The sequence below is a fragment of the Danio rerio genome, chromosome 1 (assembly GCF_049306965.1).
Source record: "Danio rerio strain Tuebingen ecotype United States chromosome 1, GRCz12tu, whole genome shotgun sequence".
NCBI lineage: Eukaryota > Metazoa > Chordata > Actinopteri > Cypriniformes > Danionidae > Danio > Danio rerio.
Window position 1 is genome coordinate 11,435,780 of NC_133176.1, and position 19,848 is coordinate 11,455,627.

The window sequence follows — 19,848 nt, forward strand, 5'->3', positions numbered from 1 at the left end:
AGGACTGATAGCCCCACCCTTAAGGACTGATAGCCCCACACTAAAGGACGGATAGCTCCGCCTAAAAGGACTAATAGCCCAACCCTAATAAACTGATTGATTTGCCCTAAAGGACTGATAGGCCCACCCTAAAGGACTGATAACTCCGCCCCCAAAGGACTGATAGCCTCACCCTAAAGGACTGATAGCCCCAAACTAAAGGACTGATAGCTCCGCCTTAAAGGACTAATAGCCCAACCCTAAATTCTTAATTGCTCCACCCTAAAGGACTGATTGTCCTGTCTGAAAGGACTGATAGCCCCACCATAAAGGACTGATAGCTCCACTCAAAAAGACTGATAGACCCACCCTAAAGGACTGTTTTCTCTGCCCTAAAGGACTGATAGCTCCGCCCTAAAGGACTTATGGTTCCACCACAAAAGACAGATAGCTCCACCCTAAAGGACTGACATCTCCACAACAGAGGACTAATAGTTTTGCACTAAATGACTGATAGCCCCGCCCTAAAGAACTGATAGCCCCACTGTAAAGGACTGATAATCTCTGCCCTGAATGACTGATAGCCCCACCCTAAAGGACTAATATCTCTGCCCTATTGGACTGATAGTCTCAATGCAAATGAATGATAACCCTATCCTAAGGGACTGTTACCTCTGTTCTAACTGTCTGATAGTCCCACCCTAAAGGACTAATATCTCCGCCCCAAAGGACTAAAGCTGCGGTCACACTAGGGTTTGTGTGTGCGAAATTCTGTCGTACAGCGCTGCGAAAAGGGGCCGGATTAAACAAGATGATTAGACATTAAAAAAAAGCAAGCGATTGCTCCATGTTTTAAATTTCTGTCCTGAGAGGTCATGTTTTGATCTTTGATTGGTCTGACGCAGTCAAGTGATGCGATTTCGCAGGTCAGAGGTCACCAAGCTTGAACTTTGCCCCGCAGCAACCTGCGAAATTTGACGCATGACCCTGCTTTTCCGATTTGACGTATTCACGTGCGTATGAATGTAAGTCTATAGGAAGAAAAGCCCGGTGTGACCACAGCTTAATAGTTCCACAGCAAATGACTTATAGCCCCACCCAAAAGGACTGATAGCTCCGCCCCAAAGGATTAATAGCCCCACCCTAACAGACTAATAGCCCCACTCTAAATGACTGATAGCCCCGTCCTAAAAGCATTCCACGACCAGAAGTGAAGAAAAGTCATTCGGAGGGGTGAGAGAGGGTTATGGTATTTGATTGAAATATTCTGAGGGCAAGTAAATGTTTACGTGATAATGAAGTGCATCGTTTATAACAAACACTACTGTATGCATATAAAAATAAGAAGAGGACATTTTGTTTTCACATTAAAACACTGTTGTCATGTAAGTGAACATCATATAACATGTATTGAGCTTTTGAATGAGGTCATGTAACCCCCGCTGAAACAGCAACACAAATCAAACACTGCACATACTACAAAAAACAAAAACTGTTCTCATCCTCAGGTGTTTGACGGGAGCGGGTCATTCCTGTCCTACATCAACACGGCAGCGGACCCTCTGTATGGGCCACAGGGTCTGGCTTTAACCTCAGACGGTCATGTAGTGGTGGCTGATTCTGGAAACCACTGCTTCAAAGTCTACCGTTACCTGCAATGACTACAGAGATAAGCAGAACCGTGCCGTACCTGTCCAAATCTCGCACTTAATCTCATTTAATGATGTTCGCCCTCCTTTTGTACCTGTTACCACTGTCCGATAACTCTCTGAGAAGACTAAAGCTTGATTATGGGATGCCCTTGGATTGCCTTTGCCAAAGCTCCACATAGATACACTGTGGAAACACGGAGACGTCTGAATGAAGCTGAAATCTCTGCTCCTCTGTGCTGCATGTGGAGTCGTGCATGCGCCGTCCCCTACAGTCTCTGCTCTGTACAACACTGTCATCATCAACTATTGGGTGAGGATGTGTTTTAGAGACGCTCGTAACTAATGCAGCCAAGAGAGCAGATGGATATTTCTCACTGTCTACAAGCTTTAGCATTCCCTTTACCTCCGTTTGGCTCCCTCGTTCATGGATGTTATGGTTGACTAATATACTAAAAATTTGGAATAATTATGATTTTGAAATTTATTTCATCATAAAGTTTTCTGCTTAGGTATTATCTCAATGTCAGGTATTCTTGCCATTTGAAGCAGAATTTTCATCATCACCATCATTACTGCAGTCGTCAATGTCACAAGACCCTTCAGAAATCAGTTCAGTGCTGAAATATTACATATTATTATTTTTACTTTGAAAATTAAACAATTTATTATATAATATTATTATATTTTTATGAAACATTAAGAGTTTGGTATTTAGATTTTTTGGGGGATTTTATTTTATTATGTTTTACATTTGTTCATGAGTAATTCATTTACATTTTACATGTTTGTGATTTAATGATTTCATTTATATGTTAACTCTTATGTGCTGTTGGGGATGTTTTCATCCAATCTGGGGTGATTTTGATTCTTAATTTGGCCATAGCTTTTTCTGTTTCAGCTAGCAGAATGATTTTTGGTGACAAATCTTATTTTGAGAAAATGCTTTAAAAAAAAAAAAAAAACACCCTCAACAATAAACTCTGGGCAAATTGAATACCCTTTTGTTATGTTCAGGATGAAAACGTCCACTCAATTAAACTGCTGTAAAAATGCAGCAATTAAATATTGTTTTCAAAGTTTTTTGCATCAATCTGTTAGTCAACCTCAGTCCTGATTGAAACTACTAAATTGCTTAGAAAATGTCAGGATTTAACTCTGTAATTGCTAAATTTACAAATCATGTCACTGATTTGGATAGAAAAAACACACAAAATGAGGCATTTTCAATATAAAAAGTAATATCTTGGACATTTGAAACGATATTGGCTTTGATGCATTGTTTCTGATTGATTTTAATTTTTTCTCCCTAATTTACAGTTGGTGGCTGTTTTTCCACATTGACTTCTATTATAACCACATTTTTTGGATTGCAAAACCATGACATCATATACTCATGGCATTTTTGATTGTTGGTGGTTTTTTCCTGTTGGGAAGAGATCAAATTTGTAATTTTTACTTTTGATCATCTGTTGGCACTATTAGCCCTTTAAATAGGCCTGTGCAAAAAAAAAAAAAAAAAAAAAAGCTTGGTTTCTGGATTTTATATGGGGTATAACAGCAAATTAAACTGTGTCTGTGAGTGTGACCTTTGCGCACTTGCCTTGATGTGTCTGAGAAAATCTAAATATGCATTTCAGAACTACATGGAGTAAATAAAAACAAAGACTGTGTATTTAAGCACCATCAAATGTGGTTATGATGGAAGTCAACGAGGCAAAAACAGCCACCAACAGTAAATCAGGAAGAAAAAGTAAAAATTTAACAATGAATCAAAGGTGATGTTGTTTTTTATGTCCAAAACTGTGATAAAAGGGAAAAAAATACGTCGTTTTGTGTGTTTTTTCACCAAATCAGTGACATCATTTGTAAACTTGGTAATTAAAGAGTTAAGATGCTGTCATTTTCTAAGCAGTTTAATAGTTTTGATCAGGACTGAGGTTGATTAACAGATTTCTGCAAAGAAATATATATATATATATATATATATATATATATATATATATATATATATATATATATATATATATATATATATATATATATATATATATATATATATATATCTGATGCATTTTTACAGCAGTTTTCATCCTGAACATGACAAAAACCGTGCACAAGGGTTAACTCTTTAAGAATGCATTAAATTAATCAGTAAAAGCTTATTTAAACAGTTTGTAAAATATACATTTGTAAAATAGTTTTTGATGTTTAATATTTTTTTGTTAAAAAAAAAAACACTACCATTGAAAGTTTGGCACAATATTGATCAAAAGTTCCAAATAGTTTTCCAAATTGTATTTAATTTCTGATATGAAAGTTTGGATTGATCTAGTTGAAAAGATTGAAAAGTTCTAACATCATTAGTTATTTACATTATCAGAAATAATTAGTCAATTATTAAAAACGATAATGTGACCAAAGTTTTTCAAATAAATGCTCATCATTGAACTTTCTGTTTATTAAAAAAAATCAGTTTTAAATTAATAACAGCCATTATTATAAATTGAGCACCATATCAAAATTTAATAATAACTTCCTGAAGGATCATGTGATACTGAAGCCTGGAGTAATGATGCTGAAAACTGAATCGCAAAAATAAAACGCATTTTCCAATTGTTTTAAATTGTAATAGTATTCCAAACTTAATTTCTGATATGAAATACATGCATGGTGAACATTTTTTAATAATCATAATTATTCCAAACCTTTATCGCAGGTCTGTTTATAGTTTCACAAACAAGCAAACGCCGACCATCTTCCACCTCAGTCTGATTAATTCCTCAGTGCAACCGCAGTAATTAAACTTATAGAAAAAACTGAAACCCCATAGCTGTCGTCTGACCCCTCTGTCGCGTGTAGTTTCATACGGTTGGTGTGTGTTGGTGTGTAAGAAACTATAGTTTATAACAGTATATTATACACCGCTGCCCTGCGTCCTCATAGAATGAAACTAGCAGCGAATGGCTCTTTATTTAGAAGATATTAGGACTCTCTATTTTCCTTACGAATACTATGAAGAAGAAGAAAAAACTGGAAATATTTATATATTTGTGTATTTATCGTAAATAATGTTTCAGAGAAAAGATGTCTGGGTAAGGTAAAAGCCAAACATTTTCCAGGAGTCGTTTTCGCTCATTCGTTTGCGTGAGGCATGGTTCATTTAATTAGTAGTAGTGATGTCATCATACAGGTTTCATCCTAATTAAATGGCAATAGTACTTCATCATCATCACCACAACGCGAAGGTCATTTTTAGGTTTCTGCTTTAATATATTGAGATTTCAGAATGTGTTGTTGTTTTGATTCGGTACAGTGAGGCTGTACTGTGAATTATGCATATGATTTAATGTGCTTTATTTTCTTGTATATAAGGATTGTATTTAAAGAATGTTTCGTACGAATTGGACTCGAATGTTATTGTTTTACGTCTGTACAAATCAGCCTTAAAATTCACTCGTTGCAAACATTTATCATGTTGTTTTCACGTAATTGATGGAAATGTTTTTAGTAGGAAGATTTGTTTAATTTAGTTTATCTTCTTGTGTGCCTGTTTACGACTTACAACGATAATCAGCTTGAACCGTGTTGATTTTTCTAATATTGCTCTCACGTCATGTCATTATCATGCTAATGTACAGCGCATTAAAAAAGTACCTTTGGAAAAGTTTGTTTTCTTTTTTTTATAAAAAAAAAGTTTTGCTGCAAAAAAAAAAAAATTAAATCATTAATTTTCTTTTCGGCTTATTTATTAATTAGGGCTCACCACAATGGAATAAACTGCCAACTTATCTAGCATATGTTTTACGCAGCGGATGCCCTTTCAGCTGCAACCCAACATTGGGAAACATCCATACACACACAACAGACAATTTAGCTTACCCAATTCACCTGTACCGCATGTCTTTGGACTTGTGGGGGGAACCGGAGCACCCAGAGGAAACCCACGCGATCGGGGAGAACATGCTAAGTCCATGCAGAAATGCCAACTGACCTAGCCACGGCTCGAACCAGCAACCTTGCTGAGAGGTATTACCCACTGCGCCACCACGTCACCCTTAAGAATGATTAATAGGACAAAATAATTTCTTTGAAAATGTCTGAGAGATTTTCTCTTTACTGACGACAATTTTACTTTGGCACTTATAAGGTTAGTTCACACACAAATTTTATTTATACCAATTATTACTCACCTCATGTCGTTTCAAACCCCTGAGTAATTAATAACATGACATACATTTTTGGCTGAACTAGGCTATCATTTTCAATTTTTCTTTCAATAATTACTAAAATTACTAACGCTTTAAGGGGGAAAACCAACGCAATGTCACGGCAATTCATAAGTTTTTGATTTAGTGGCTAATTCGTATGAATTCGTACAATCTAATTCGTACAATTTAGTATGAATTGCTCATCACCCAATGACGGTTAGGGGTGGGGTTAGGTGCCACGCCTCCTTTTTAAAATCGTACATTATTGTACGACTGAACTCGTACGAATTAGCCACAAAACAGACAAAATGTAAAATAGTTTCGTTTCCTCGTAAGATCGGGAAAACTACTAAATGAAAGGCGAAAAAATAAATTCATTAAGAAAAAACAAATAATATATGACTAGGCCGCATGCGACCGGTCGACCAAATGTAATGTATTCCAGTGTTGTCTAAGCAGGTCTGTGTGTGAGATGAGAAATAGGGGATTGAGGGAAAAGTCCTCATTGATAGTGTTTATATGAACATGACAGTTGACCAAGAGGCGACACTCAAGCTGACGGCTGTCCATTGGATCTTATTGCTGTCGTGATGGCACGCAGCTGCTTTTTTTATTTAATTATTTAAAAAGCACATTAAAGCTGAGATACAAACTAAAATAGGACAATACAACATTTACTATCACAATCATCAGCACTTTAAATAGTTTATTTTACGGGCTTATAATATGCTGCTGGTGTTTTCGTATTAAAATGGCCGCCATGCCATCTAGTGGCTGTTTCCCAAATTGCACTAGAGCGTCGCCTCTTGGTGATTCTATGCTCTTTGCCGAAAGTGGGGGGTGTCATTTAATACAAAAAAATATTTGAGCTGCTAAATATTTTTGTGAATAACATAAATTTGTCGAATTTTATCCAAAAGATTTGATTGAACACACTAATAACTTACACAACATTTGTGTTTAAAACAATCATGACAGACTCCAGTCATATCAGTAGCCACATGAAAATAGTTTTAATTTAAACGGAGCGCATTATGGGGTTAAACATGTTTTTTTGGCTCAACATAAACCAAAAAAATACTGACTCCAGTACACCTTTGGCAATCCCCTTCACCTCTCATCATTGTACAGACAAAAACACATACAGTAAGAACATAACCACTCAAAATTCACAGCTACTTAAAACAGACCATAACAAATGCTACACAATTCAACAAATGAACAGAACAAACAAGATGAGGCACAATCTGGATTAGGAGTGATAAAAAGAGGTTTAGATTTGCTTCTGTACGTCTTCTGTTTCAGCATTAAGACACTTCTGAAAAAAGCCTGTTCCATGTTTCTAATAAATTAAAAAGCAAAAGCAGCTGTCTGATTTATATTATAAAGTGTACAATTCTCTGATAAATATTTATAAAGGTGAACACATGCACAGCTGTAAACAGAATCAAATACTGGAGAGGCTTATTCAAGTCCGAGTGAAAAGTTTATCCCGTGGACGATTCCGATGATGATTGGCTGCCAGGCCACCAGATACCTGAGCCAGTCCAGCAGCTGCCCGTATAAAACATGAGTTCTCTCCCAGCTGAGCAATGCAGTCAAGGTGGAAATATGGCTATTATTATCATCTGTAATGGATACAGGCTGATATTTCAAATATATTCTTAGTAGTTTGTATTGTTTTTATAATTTATACAGTAATAATATAACAAAACAATTTAGGTTAGGTCAGCAGAGTTTCTTTACAGGGGTCTGATGATTCTTATATTTTTAATCAAATTTTATAATAATAAAAACACATACATGTACACATAAAAGAATTTATAAAAAATATAAAACCTGAAAAATCACATGTACACAAATATTCACAGCCTTTGAAGACAAAGGAATTGTCTGTACACTTCCGAGGCAGGATTGTCTCGAGGCACAAGGCTGTTGAAGATTACAGAAAACTTTCTGCTGCTCGGAAAGTTCCAATGAGCACAGTGGCCTCCATCATCCGTAAGTGGAAGATGTTTGGAACCATCAGGACTCTTCCCAGAGCTGGCCAATCATCTAACCTGAGTGATAAGGGCAGAAGGGCCTTAGTCAGGGGAAGATCAATAACCCAATGGTCACTCTGTTTAAGCTCCAGCATTCTGTGGAGAGAGGAGAACCTTACAGAAGGACAACCATCTGTGCAGCAATCCACCAATCAGCCCTGTATGGTAGAGTGGCCAGACGGAAGCCACTGCCCACCTGGAATTTGCCAAAAGGCATCTGAAGGACTCTCAGACCATAAGAAACTAAATTCTCTGGTCTGATAAGACTAAAATTGAACTCTTTAGAGTGAATGCCAGGAGTTACGTTGAGAGAAAACTAGGCACCACTCATCACCAGGCTAATACCATCCCTCCAGTGAAGCATGGTGGTGGCAGGGGATGTTTTTTTTGCAGCAGGAACTGAAAGACTTGTCAGGATAGAGAGAAAGATGAATGCAGCAATGTACAGAGACATCCTGAATGAAAACCTGCTGCAGAGTGCTCTTGACCTCAGACTGGGGTAACGGTTCATCTTCCAGCAGGACAATGACCCAAAGCAAACTGCCATAATTTCAATGGAGTGGCTTCACAACAACTCTGTGAATGTCATTGAGTGGCCCGGCCGGAGCCCAGACCTAAATCCAATTGAACATCTCTGAAGAGATCTGAAAATGGCTGTACACCATCGCTTTTCATCCAACCTGACAGAGCTTGAGTAGTACTGCAAAAAGGAATGGGCAAAAATTCCCAAAGACAGGTGTGCCAAACGTGTGGCATCATATTCAAATAGACATGAGGCTGTAAATGCTGCCGAAAGTGAAACAACAAAGTATTAAGCAAAGGCTGTGAATAATGATGTACATGTGATTTTTCAGGTTTTTTATTTTTTTTAAATTTTCAACAATTCCAAAAACTTTTGAGGAAATAAATGAATTTAATCCATTTTGGAATAAGGCTGTAACATAAAAAATGTGGAAAAAATGTGTGAAGTGCTATGAATACTTTCCTGGATCCACTGTACAAATATTAAAATACAATAGATGTATTATGTTCTAATATATTGTATGAAATAAATAAAATGTATTATCATTGACCAGTTATTATAGATTTTTTTTACAAACAAACGTCAAAATATCAGTGCTAGACTATTTATTTGCAGAAATTGACAATAAGTCAATATAAAACATTACATGGTTGCAGACCTAAAAATATAAATAATTTATATAATATAATAATACATTTTTCCAATATACAGTGTATGCATATATATATATATATATGCATTATTGAATTGAGAATTATCATGCATGTAAAACAGTCTTCAAGGATACGGGTTATTCATCATCCGTTTGAGGTCCACTTTCTCATTGCAGTATGGACATGTTTGCTTTTTTCCCACGATGCACCAGCCACGAATACAGAATTCATGAAATCTGTAAACCAAAAGTAGTTAAGTAGCATAAACAAACAAACAGTTGTGTTATTTTAACCAGCAAAGGCTTGCAGAAACTTTGACTTTGTCTCCACCTTAAAAAAAATCGGTCTTGAACCAAATCTGTAACCATAACTGAACCCCTCAACACATGGTTTGTCCATAAAACAAATAATCTTCTCGTTAGCTGTTAAGATGAGCATTAAAGCTGCAGTTTGGTTGAAATAAAGGATACGTGTGGTTGCAGGAGAGCTGATAGGTGTCCTCAATAATGCCTTCCTCATCTACATCCACAAAAATCTTCTGACCGCACACGGCACACACATCATTGTTGAGGTTTCGGGATGGCATATCACCCATGTTATAGTACTGAAAAAAACATCAACAGAGAGTTACTGGAAGATACAGCAACTAATAATAATAATAATAATAATAATATTTATCTCCATTCTTTCCCAATTGGTTGATTACATTAAGAATGGCTGACTTATCAATATAACAAGTTTAAATATGCAAATGATGCATTATTTCAATAAATATGTGCTAATTTGCATCCATTTTGACACAAAAATCTATTTAAACATTATCATTAAACATTAATCGTGTATCATTCTCATTACATGTTTTGGGCATATTAGAGTCCTATTGTTCCTACAGAGGGGATTTTGGGTTTCAACCTATTATATCATCACTTAATATGTCAGAAAACATTGACAACATCCAGAAAAATAAAAAGTGACATGTAGAGAGTGATGAATGTGATGAACTCACCCCTATAGTGGACGCCATGTAGTCTGAGCAGATTTCTGCAAAATCACGTCCCATCACTCCATAATACAAGCCATAGAAAAGCATGATCACACCCACATCCATCGAGTCCTCTGCTTTAATCCTGAAGCACAGACAAATTGACTTCATGTTTTTTAATACATTCATAATATATTTATTTAATAATCCCGCCCGGCCATATCACTCTTTTATTGCACTTATTATATTATATTATATTATATTATATTATATTATATTATATTATATTATATTATATTATATTATATTATACTAAATTATGCTATATAAGTTATTATATTATATTACATTATACTAAATTATGCTATATAAGTTATTATATTATATTACACTTTATTATATCATACTAAATTATACTAAATTATATTATATTATATTATATTATACTAAATTATACTATATTATATTATATTATATTAGATTAGAGTAGATTACTCTAAATTATATTATATTAGATTATATAAATTATATTATATTATATTATATTATATTATATTATATTATATTATATTATATTATATTATATTATATTATATTATATTATATTATCCCACTTGGATTTAGACCTGAATTCAATTTAGTCTTATTAAGTCTTATTAAGTTATAAAAGATAAATTATGTTTCAACCACAACAAATCAATAAATTTAACCGTCTATACAAGTTTTCTGAAATCACAATCAACAATCAGCCTTGCATGTATATCTTCTAAAAGTAATATGTATGAAAAGTATTCATCCATCACTTTTTATCCTTGCAAAGTCACCATTGTGCAATTTCCCTCTATTATCAAGCCATTACGCCAGCCTTAATATTAAAACAATGAACAGGGTCCTACTAACATCAGACTGAGTTCACACACCTGAAGAAAACGTTGAATCCAAACATGGTGAACATGATGGCGAGGTACCCAATCACACCCACAGCATAGCTCAGCTTGTAGATGAGGAGGAACCACTTATACACCATCCTGAAAAAGACAGAGACCTACATTTTAGCATAAACTCTATTAAACAATGCACAGACCACACGTTTAGCAAGAAACATAGCATGTCTTGTAATATTCAAGTAAAACTTGCATAGTTGCAACTAAATTTAAAACAGCGCTTCAAAGTCATTACCGTGGCGTCCTGCAGGACAGAGGCTTGCGTGTGGCTCTGAATATGACGTAACTGGTGATGACGGAGAACATGCCCCATGTGGACAGAAAACGCCACCAGTAAAGCTTGATGGTGAAGTAGAGAGGAACCACCCACATCTGCAGCAGTGTGACCATCTACAGGAGACCCAACATTCATTAACTGTGCTTTATATATGCATAATAAAGTCAGGTGTGTTTAAATTTATAGATAACCCGAAAAATGAAAATTCTGCCATCATTTAATCTTTATTTAATTTCCAAACTACAAAAGAACACAAAGATATTTTAAAAAATGTTGGAAACCTTTAAACATTGACTTCCATAATATCTGTTATTCCTACTATGGATGTCAATGGTTACCCATTTCCAACATTCTTCAAAATATCTACTTTTTTGTTCAATGAAGCTTGATTGTGTGCACAAATCCATTTGTTTTGAAGGCTGTCGTACCTGATGGGCTTGCCCTTTTACTATTATTTGCAACAACAGGGGAGTAATGACAAAACAGTTGTAAAGAAGAAGTCAGTAATATTTTTTTCTTCTAGGGATAGTGGCATTTATTTATTTTTGGCTGTCATCATGGCGAAGACAAAACAAATTAGTTATTAAGACTGTAATATAAATTAATGTGTTGGAAAAAAGTCTCTCCTTTAAACAGCCATTAAAATTTCACAAGGAGGACTAATCGTTTCGACTTACCAAACCAAATTAATAGGTTGAGCATAAATTTGGAAGACATTCATGAAAATGTAAAAATGTAAGTGAAATAAGCTAAACTGTACATATCCAGGCTAACTGTGTGCTTAATGCAAAACAGTATATACAAAACAATTAAAATAAAATTTATTTACAAAGCTTTGGGCAACCGGTGCACAGAATAAATGCATTGTTTTGCCTCAATGCTTCAAAAGAAACTTAAAGGGGTGGTCCACTACGATATCATGTTTTAAACTTCAGTTGATGTGTAATGTAGCTGTGTGAACATAAACAACATCTCTGAATATAAAATGTTCAAAGTTCAATGCAGAGAGAGAGACCTTGGTTTTTACAGAGTTAGATTAGCAAAGCCTACAATGAACGAATTTTGGGGACTACAAAAAAATACTTCCGGGCCTGTGAGATCACAAACGTACTTTTACTGCGCACACACACTGCGCAGCTGAGGGGCGTGGCCAGAGGCGCTGTAATGTTAGAGCAGAGATAAAGCTAAAATACGTTCAAATGCTGCTATTTCCACAGAGCTTCTTCTGTTTCTGTATTTAGGCTTCCAAAGGAAACAACACAAAGACAGAAGTGCTTACAGTTCAATATTAATTATGTTCCAGAGAATTATAAAGTACATAGCAAGCATGATTTGACAAAGCACAGCTTCCAGAATCTCTCCCAGTTCAGTGCTGGATTCGGTTAAATTTGGTTAAAACTACAACCTGTAAGTGTTTTTATTTGTTAAAATTGATCATGACATGTACAGTTTCTAGCGTTTACGGTGTGTTGTAGCAACGATGTAAACAACGGGAAATGCTGTTTTGCACAGCAAATGATTTAGCTACAAATTCATATTTATCACACACACACTTCACAGCCGAGTGCTGCCTCTCTCTATGTGTGTGCGCGACTTTGCATTGATTCTCTTTAGGCAGCTTTTCTATGCTTTTTACATCTCAGATAATGAAGTCGCAAAAGATATGTGAATGATTCATGTTACTTACACCTGCATATTCCGGATACATGTGAAAGCCGTCGTGTAACGCCTTGAGTTAAAAGAATACAGGAGAGCTCGCCTAACTCGTGTAGCAGCAGAAAAATAAATCAAGGCTCACACAGGTCGCATCCCACATCTTGTGCTTTACTCTTCTGTCAGCAGTGTCACGATATATTACAGAAAATAACAATCCGAGCATCAGAGAAAAGGAAAAAAAATTCCCGCGCACATGCGCTTGTTACACGCGTCTACAGAAAGTTCACACATTCACGCACACACAAAGACACACGCAATTGCGAGGTCTCTTAAAGGAGCCGCACCCCAGCTTCACTTGTTTTAGAGAGGGGGCAGGAGGTTGACTGACTGTTTACACAGCAGAAAAGTGCATGCTTGTACAGGTGTGATGGAGCCGATTCGCGAATCACAGCACATTATGACAGGTGACCTATCAGAGTCACTTGAGGGCGGGCCTTTCAGAGGAACTAGGAAATATGTCAGTCGTTTTCATGCTAGCCGAGTAGCTGTATATAATCAAAGTGAGATATATGAAAAAATAACGTGGTTTCCTTCAAGTGAAACATGAGCACACATTGCTTTGCATCTTATAAACACAACCAAGCCTTAAAATTACATTCTGGACCACCCCTTTAAAAATGCTGTGTCGCATTCGTTGTGTGTAAGCCAACAGATCAAGTATAAATCAGCCTTAAATGTTGACAGAATTTTCCTTTTTGTGTGAACTATCCCTTTAATTGATATCACTCACATTGTAGGATCTGCAGTGTCTTTGTTTCCACTGAACCAGGACAATCTGTGCGACCACTAGCGTAGCGATGAGAATCAGGACCATCTCTGCATGCATGGCCTCATGACCTCTGTGCTTCACGTGTAGCCTCTCGTGCTGCATCCTGAAGAATGAGAAGCAAAATACTCTTTAAAGGGGCAGTTCACCCAAAAATGAAATTCTGACATCATTTACTGATCCTCCACTTGTTCCAAACCTGTTTGAGTTTCTTTCTTCTGTTGAACATGAAGGAAGATATACTGAAGCATGTAGGAAAAAACTGCCATTGACTTTTTAGTTCATTTTATGTTTCTACAATGGACACTGCAAACATTTTTTGTCTTACTTACAATTTTTGTTTTGTTTCTAGTCCAAACATCAAAAAAATTGTTTGGAAAAAAATCATTTTCTAAAAACATAAAAAGGAATGATTTGTTTCCAGGAAGAAGTTTTGGTCCCACTTTATATTAAGTGTCCTTAACTACTATGTACTTACATCAAAAAATAAATACAATGTACTTACTGTGTTCATAATGTATTTGAGAACACTTGTGGGGCTTTTGAGTTGGGATAGAGGTTGGGTTATGGACAGGTTTGGTGGCATGGGTAGGTTTAAGGGCGGGTTAAGGTGTAAGGGATGGTCAACAGTGTATTTACAAATGTAATTACAAAAGTTAATTACAGATGTAATTACATACATGTATTTAATCAAGCATAAGTACATAGTAAATACATTTTATTTACACAATAAGTACATTGTAACAAACTATTAATTCCTGTGTAAGTACATATTAGTTAAGGCCACTTAATATAAAGTGTGACAGAAGTTTTTAAGTTTTTTTTTTTTTTGAGAAAAAGTACAAGTCAAAATTAAGTGTGTTTGTCCTTAAAACAAGCTAAATAATCTGCCAGAGGTGTAAATACAATACACAGCACTGGCGGACAATTTTGCTTGTTTTACAGAAAAACTCACCTACAGTAATATTTACTTACTATTTCTGAAATAATGTTATAATTGTCTAGAAAATGATTCTTGATTTAAGAATATTTAGACATTTTGACAAGAAACAAGAAAAAAAAAACTTTTCAAGTGAATGTCAATGGCTGCCTTTTCCCAACATTCTTCAAAATGTCTTCTTTTGTAATCAACAGAAGACAGAAATTGAGTTTAGAACCACTTGGAGTGTGAATAAATAATGAGCGAGTTTTCATTTTGGGGTGAATTATCCCTTTAATGCACGGATTTCAAAACTAGAAGCTAATGACGTGGAAAAAAAATAGGCCAGGAATTTTTGAAAGAGCTTTTGTTCATTTTGAAGGATCATAGAGCTACTTAGGCCACCTGCACGACACTGCCAGCGTTCACTTTAATAATGACACACATGCTCCAGAAACTATTTTTACAGAAGGTGACAATCACAAAGCACTGAAAAAGACAGACTGTGACATTATATAAGAGCTTAAAGCAACACTCCACTTTATTTAGAAATAGACTCCCTACAGTTAAGTTTTAACATTATTTTAATCTATTCAGCCAATCTCTGGGTCTGATGGAAGCACTTTTAGCTTAGCATAAATCATTGAATTGGTTTAGACCATTAGCGTCTCACTCCAAACATTCACAAAAGAGTTTAGTTAATTTCTCTTTTTAAAGCTTGACTTTTCTGTAGTTACACAGTGTAGTAAAACCATTGGAAAATAAAGAGTGTTCCTTTAACACACAACATGTACCTTTCTTAAAATCTATCTGCATTATTATAAGCCACAGTGACTGTAAATAATTGGATACTTACTTCCACGATTCTCTGTGAGACATTTTCAGAAGATCATCCTGAGCAGAAAGAACTGGATTTAGACAATACACGTGCAATTCAGAATCATTTTATATACATTTGCATATCTTCATATTCTTCTTATTTGGTCAGTTTTACAGCAGCCAATATTAAACACCATTTGAAGTACTTTTAATATTATAATGCTAATTCATGGCATCTTCGGTTTAATATAACTTGTAGTCTTGATTTATTTTGCTTTTATTTATTGATTTTTACCTGATCATTAGGCAGTACCGACTACTGCTAGCCAATCAGAATCTAATTTTCCAGTGAGCTGCACCATAGAATGCAACATCAGGTTGTGGAGGTTAAAAGCCCCGTTCATTTTCTTTACTGGAGAACTGATTTTTAACCGTTTTTAAACTGATAAAGACAGACTGAACTTATTTTTTCAGTGCTTTATCATTTAATTAAAACCATCAATCCACATTCATTCGTTCATTCATTTTCTTTTCAGCTTAGTCCCTTATTTTTAAGGGATAGCCACAGCGGAATGAACCACCAACTATTCCAGCATATGTTTTATACTACGGCCGTTTTAGTTTACCCAGTTCACCTACAGCGCATTTCTTTGGACAGTGGGAAAAACCGGAGCACCCAGAGGAAACCCACGCCAACATGTGGAAAACATGCTAACTCCTGCCGGGACTCTAAGCGACCTTCTTGCTGTGGGGTGACAGTGCTAATCACTGAACCAACATGCCGCTCATAAAGTCATGCATGATGCCCTATGCTGGTTTTGAACCTACCATCTCAGTGTTGATAGTGCAATGCTTAGCACATTGAGCTAGCTGATCAGGCATTCATTTCATGTTTTTTCAGCTTTTTTATCATTCTATGGAGAAATCTCGACCAATCAGAGAACCACAAAGAAATAAAGGCTCTAAAACTATAAACTAGCAACATCCATAAATCTGTATCAGTGCTGAACAAATTAAATTTTAAACTTTTAATCCACTTAAGTCATCTGCAATTGTACTTTTGTCCATTTGTTAGATTTTTTGAATGTGATTAAACTCATTGGTTTGGTTAATAACTCTTAATAAAAATAAATATAACTTAATAAATATTCTCTACATGGGAAAAATGAATAAAAAACATAAAACCGAATCCAAGATAGTTGAAAAAAGTTAGCAGAAACAAAAAGTTTTTTAACAAAGCAACTGAAGTACATGTAATAATAACTGAAATACAATTATGCGTTAATAATGTATAAACAAAAATGTGATTAAACATGCCATGAATTTGAAAGCAATAGTTCACCCAAAAGCAAGGATTTACTCACCCTCAAGTGGTTCCAAACCTTTATGACTTGCTTTATTCTGTTGAACACAAAAGAAGATATTTGGAATAAGCCTGTAACCACTGACTAGCAAAGTTTTTTTTTCCTACCATTGAAGTCAATGGTTACAGGTTTTTAGATTTCACACAGGTTTGGAAAGGGTGAGTAAACGATAACAGAATTTACAGTTTGGGGTGAACTATAGCTTTAACAACTGATGTACACTTCCTTTATCATGCATTATGAAATCATACCTACCCTGATGCTGTCGTGTTATTCTGTATGTCATATGAGTGCGAGATAAACATGGCCATGCTTTTCCATGAGGGGTCACGTGACCGATTTAGCATTCAGCCTTTATAAAAACTACTGATCATATAAGAACGGTCTGTGTTCAAATTAAAAGTCTCTCATTATTATACTTTTATTTATTTATAAATCAGCCATATAACGTTACACTTGAAGGTTGTGATTGTTAAGTCCAATTTGCTCAAATTGCAATGATATCGTGCAGTGCTAAGCTAGGCGTTTGTCATTACAATAAATATCAGTTGGATGATCATAATTACCTTTTTACAGTCAATGAGTCGTAGCAATATCATATAACAGAATGCATAGATAGATTATACTGCATGCACAGGTGTTTCTTCCTGCCACGTTTGAAGGCGTTTTACTCGCGTACACCCAGTTTGCAATGCATAACATTAAACAGACCGACAAAATAAACTAAAACGTTTCTATTACGAACCAATAACATATTGACACCGAGCGTGTTGATTTAATGACGGTGTAAACAGATTCGTGTAACGTAATACAACGTTTATGACAGGCCACTGGTAGTGCAGATCCACAGCAGCTTTAGCATACGCCATGATATCAGGGCGAAATGCCGGAGTTTTAGTCGTTTGACTAATATCTATACATATGAAATACTGAAACGAGTACCTGTGGTTGCAGGCCGGCCATTATTAATACCAGTTTAGATTCCGGTCATCTATTAATGGCTCCGTTTCTACCGGCAGACATTCTGCTCCGGTTCCATTACGAGCGAATCATTCTTGTGAGTCGGTTCTGCTAAATGAATCTTTTGATTCGGCGTGTCAAGATTCATTTTCTGATCGAACGTGGCCGAGTGATTCTCAAGTCATCTGGCCGACTCGTTTGTTTGACGTGTACTACTAGAGATGTCTTGTAAGTTATCTCGCCAAAAGTAAAGAAAGGTAGGTCGACAGCAGAAATGGCAACATTAAACGTAGGACTGGAAGTATATTTATAAGGCTTTGGCAGTTATGTTACACTTTATTCATTAAAATGTGGAAAAATTAATTGATTTGTTTGATTTGTTACAAAGTTTCGGATGTATATTTTTTTCAAAAAAGTATTTGAGCTAAATATATATCATACTTGAAAATTATCTATTTAAACTGGAAAATACAATATATTAAACGCAAATGTGTGTCTATGACGTGAAATAATCAGTGAATCGTTTTAGCCGGATCTCTGAAACAAACCATTCAAAAGAACCGGATGTTTCTGTAATGTTTTCATGACAACGGTATTCTGGCTCAGAATCTGCGCAGAATCAACTCTGCACACCTCTCGAGATTGACACATTGGTTAAAAATATCAGTTCGTTCAAAGCACACTCAATTCCATTTCCTACAATAGTGTAAAATATGCATTATTTAAATAAATATGTGCTAATTTCCGTATGTGTTTTGCTCAAAAATCTGAACAATTATATTATTCTTCACAGTTATAGTCAATAGTTTTTACACGGGATATTTTTTTTTTATCTAGATAGAATAACATCTTGTATCAAAACAGGCATTTATGGTCTATTACCATGTCCATATGTAAAAAAAAACAAAAAACAAAAACTAAAGGTTATTAATTCATTCATTTATTTTCTTTTCGGCTTAGTCCCTTTATTAGTCAGGGGTCGCCACAGCAAAATGAACCGCCAACTGATCCAGCATATGGTTTACGGATGTCCTTCCAGCTGCAACCCATCACTGGTAAACACTCACTTGCATTCTCACACACACGCACAAACTACGGACAATTTAGCCTACCCAATTCACCTGTACCGCATGTCTTTGGACTTGTGGGGTAAACCAGAGCACCTGGAGGAAACCCACGCGAACACCTAGAGAACATGCAAACTCCACACAGAAATGCCAAATTGGAATTTAAGTTATACGAGGTGAAAATTTATTTTTCGGTGCAGGAGAAAGACAAATAACTTCAAAATAACTACTCCGCACACTCTGACAAAGGTCCTGAATTTGCCATTGGTCCAGAATTTTTGCCACTGTATTTTCATTTGACCTATTTTGACTGCTATGTCATCATAAATTGTGGAAACAACCCATTAAAGGTTTTAAGATGATGCACAATATGACATAAGTAGAGTCAACTTTCACCATTGACCTACTGTTGTTAAAAATAAAAAACATTTTACAAGTAGCCTAACTTTTACTCTAAATCTTGAACCTAATTCTTGAGAGAATACTGTGTACTGTGTATAAAAATCCAAAATCAAACAAAAAGTTCTCAGGGGTAGCTTAAATAATGTGTCGGTGCTCTTTGGGTAAAGGATTCATCAGAATAAACATCAAAATCAGTCCAAGGCACTCAAAAAATGTGGAAGAAATAATAGCCGTTATTGACATGGCTGTTCCTTAAAACTGCGGCTACATCATGTTACCCTGATGAAGTCAAGAATATCAAAATGTGTAGGCGCTGTTTTAAGAAATAGCCATGTCAGTAAAAGCTTTTTAATTTTTTACCACATTTTTCGAGTGCCTCAGACTGACTTTTGCTGTTTATAATTAGGCTGTTGTTGTTGAATTTTCAAGAGAGGGTAGAAGAAAATCGTCAAGCTCTTCTTTATTTTTGTTAAATATAAATCTTGTGGAAATATGTTTGGTATATCTAAAATGGAGGATACAACAAGCTAATCCAGCTAAAGTAGTGCTTAAAATGCCACTTATAAAAGTATGTA

At 35.5% G+C, this 19,848-nt stretch overlaps 2 protein-coding genes across 5 annotated transcripts in view; one reads left to right on the plus strand and one right to left on the minus strand.

The window, feature by feature from the left end:
- Positions 1-2,621, plus strand: part of trim2b (tripartite motif containing 2b) — a 29,963-nt gene extending 27,342 nt beyond the window's left edge. The window contains exon 12 of the mRNA XM_009306306.4: positions 1,488-2,621. Coding sequence (XP_009304581.1) covers positions 1,488-1,640 — 153 coding nt within the window. The 3' untranslated portion in view covers positions 1,641-2,621. The remainder of the gene's footprint in view (positions 1-1,487) is intronic.
- Positions 2,622-6,827: 4,206 nt separating this feature from the next.
- On the minus strand, positions 6,828-17,908 carry rnf175 (ring finger protein 175). Of its 4 annotated transcripts, NM_200308.3 has the most exons (10): positions 17,787-17,892; positions 16,845-16,881; positions 15,518-15,555; positions 13,707-13,848; positions 11,219-11,373; positions 10,960-11,067; positions 10,064-10,184; positions 9,528-9,661; positions 9,192-9,293; positions 6,828-7,424 (listed from the first exon to the last, which is right to left on the minus strand). In NM_200308.3, exons 3-10 carry the CDS (start codon positions 15,538-15,540, stop codon positions 7,304-7,306), a joined length of 906 nt encoding a protein of 301 aa, NP_956602.2. In that variant the 5' UTR covers positions 15,541-15,555; positions 16,845-16,881; positions 17,787-17,892; the 3' UTR covers positions 6,828-7,303. The 4 variants fall into 4 exon arrangements, with proteins under 4 accessions (NP_956602.2, NP_001315272.1, XP_073777895.1 ...); NM_001328343.1 differs by lacking the exon at positions 16,845-16,881; XM_073921794.1 differs by lacking the exon at positions 9,192-9,293 and having other exon boundaries at positions 6,830-7,424; positions 17,787-17,908.
- Between the last annotated feature and the right edge of the window lie 1,940 nt (positions 17,909-19,848).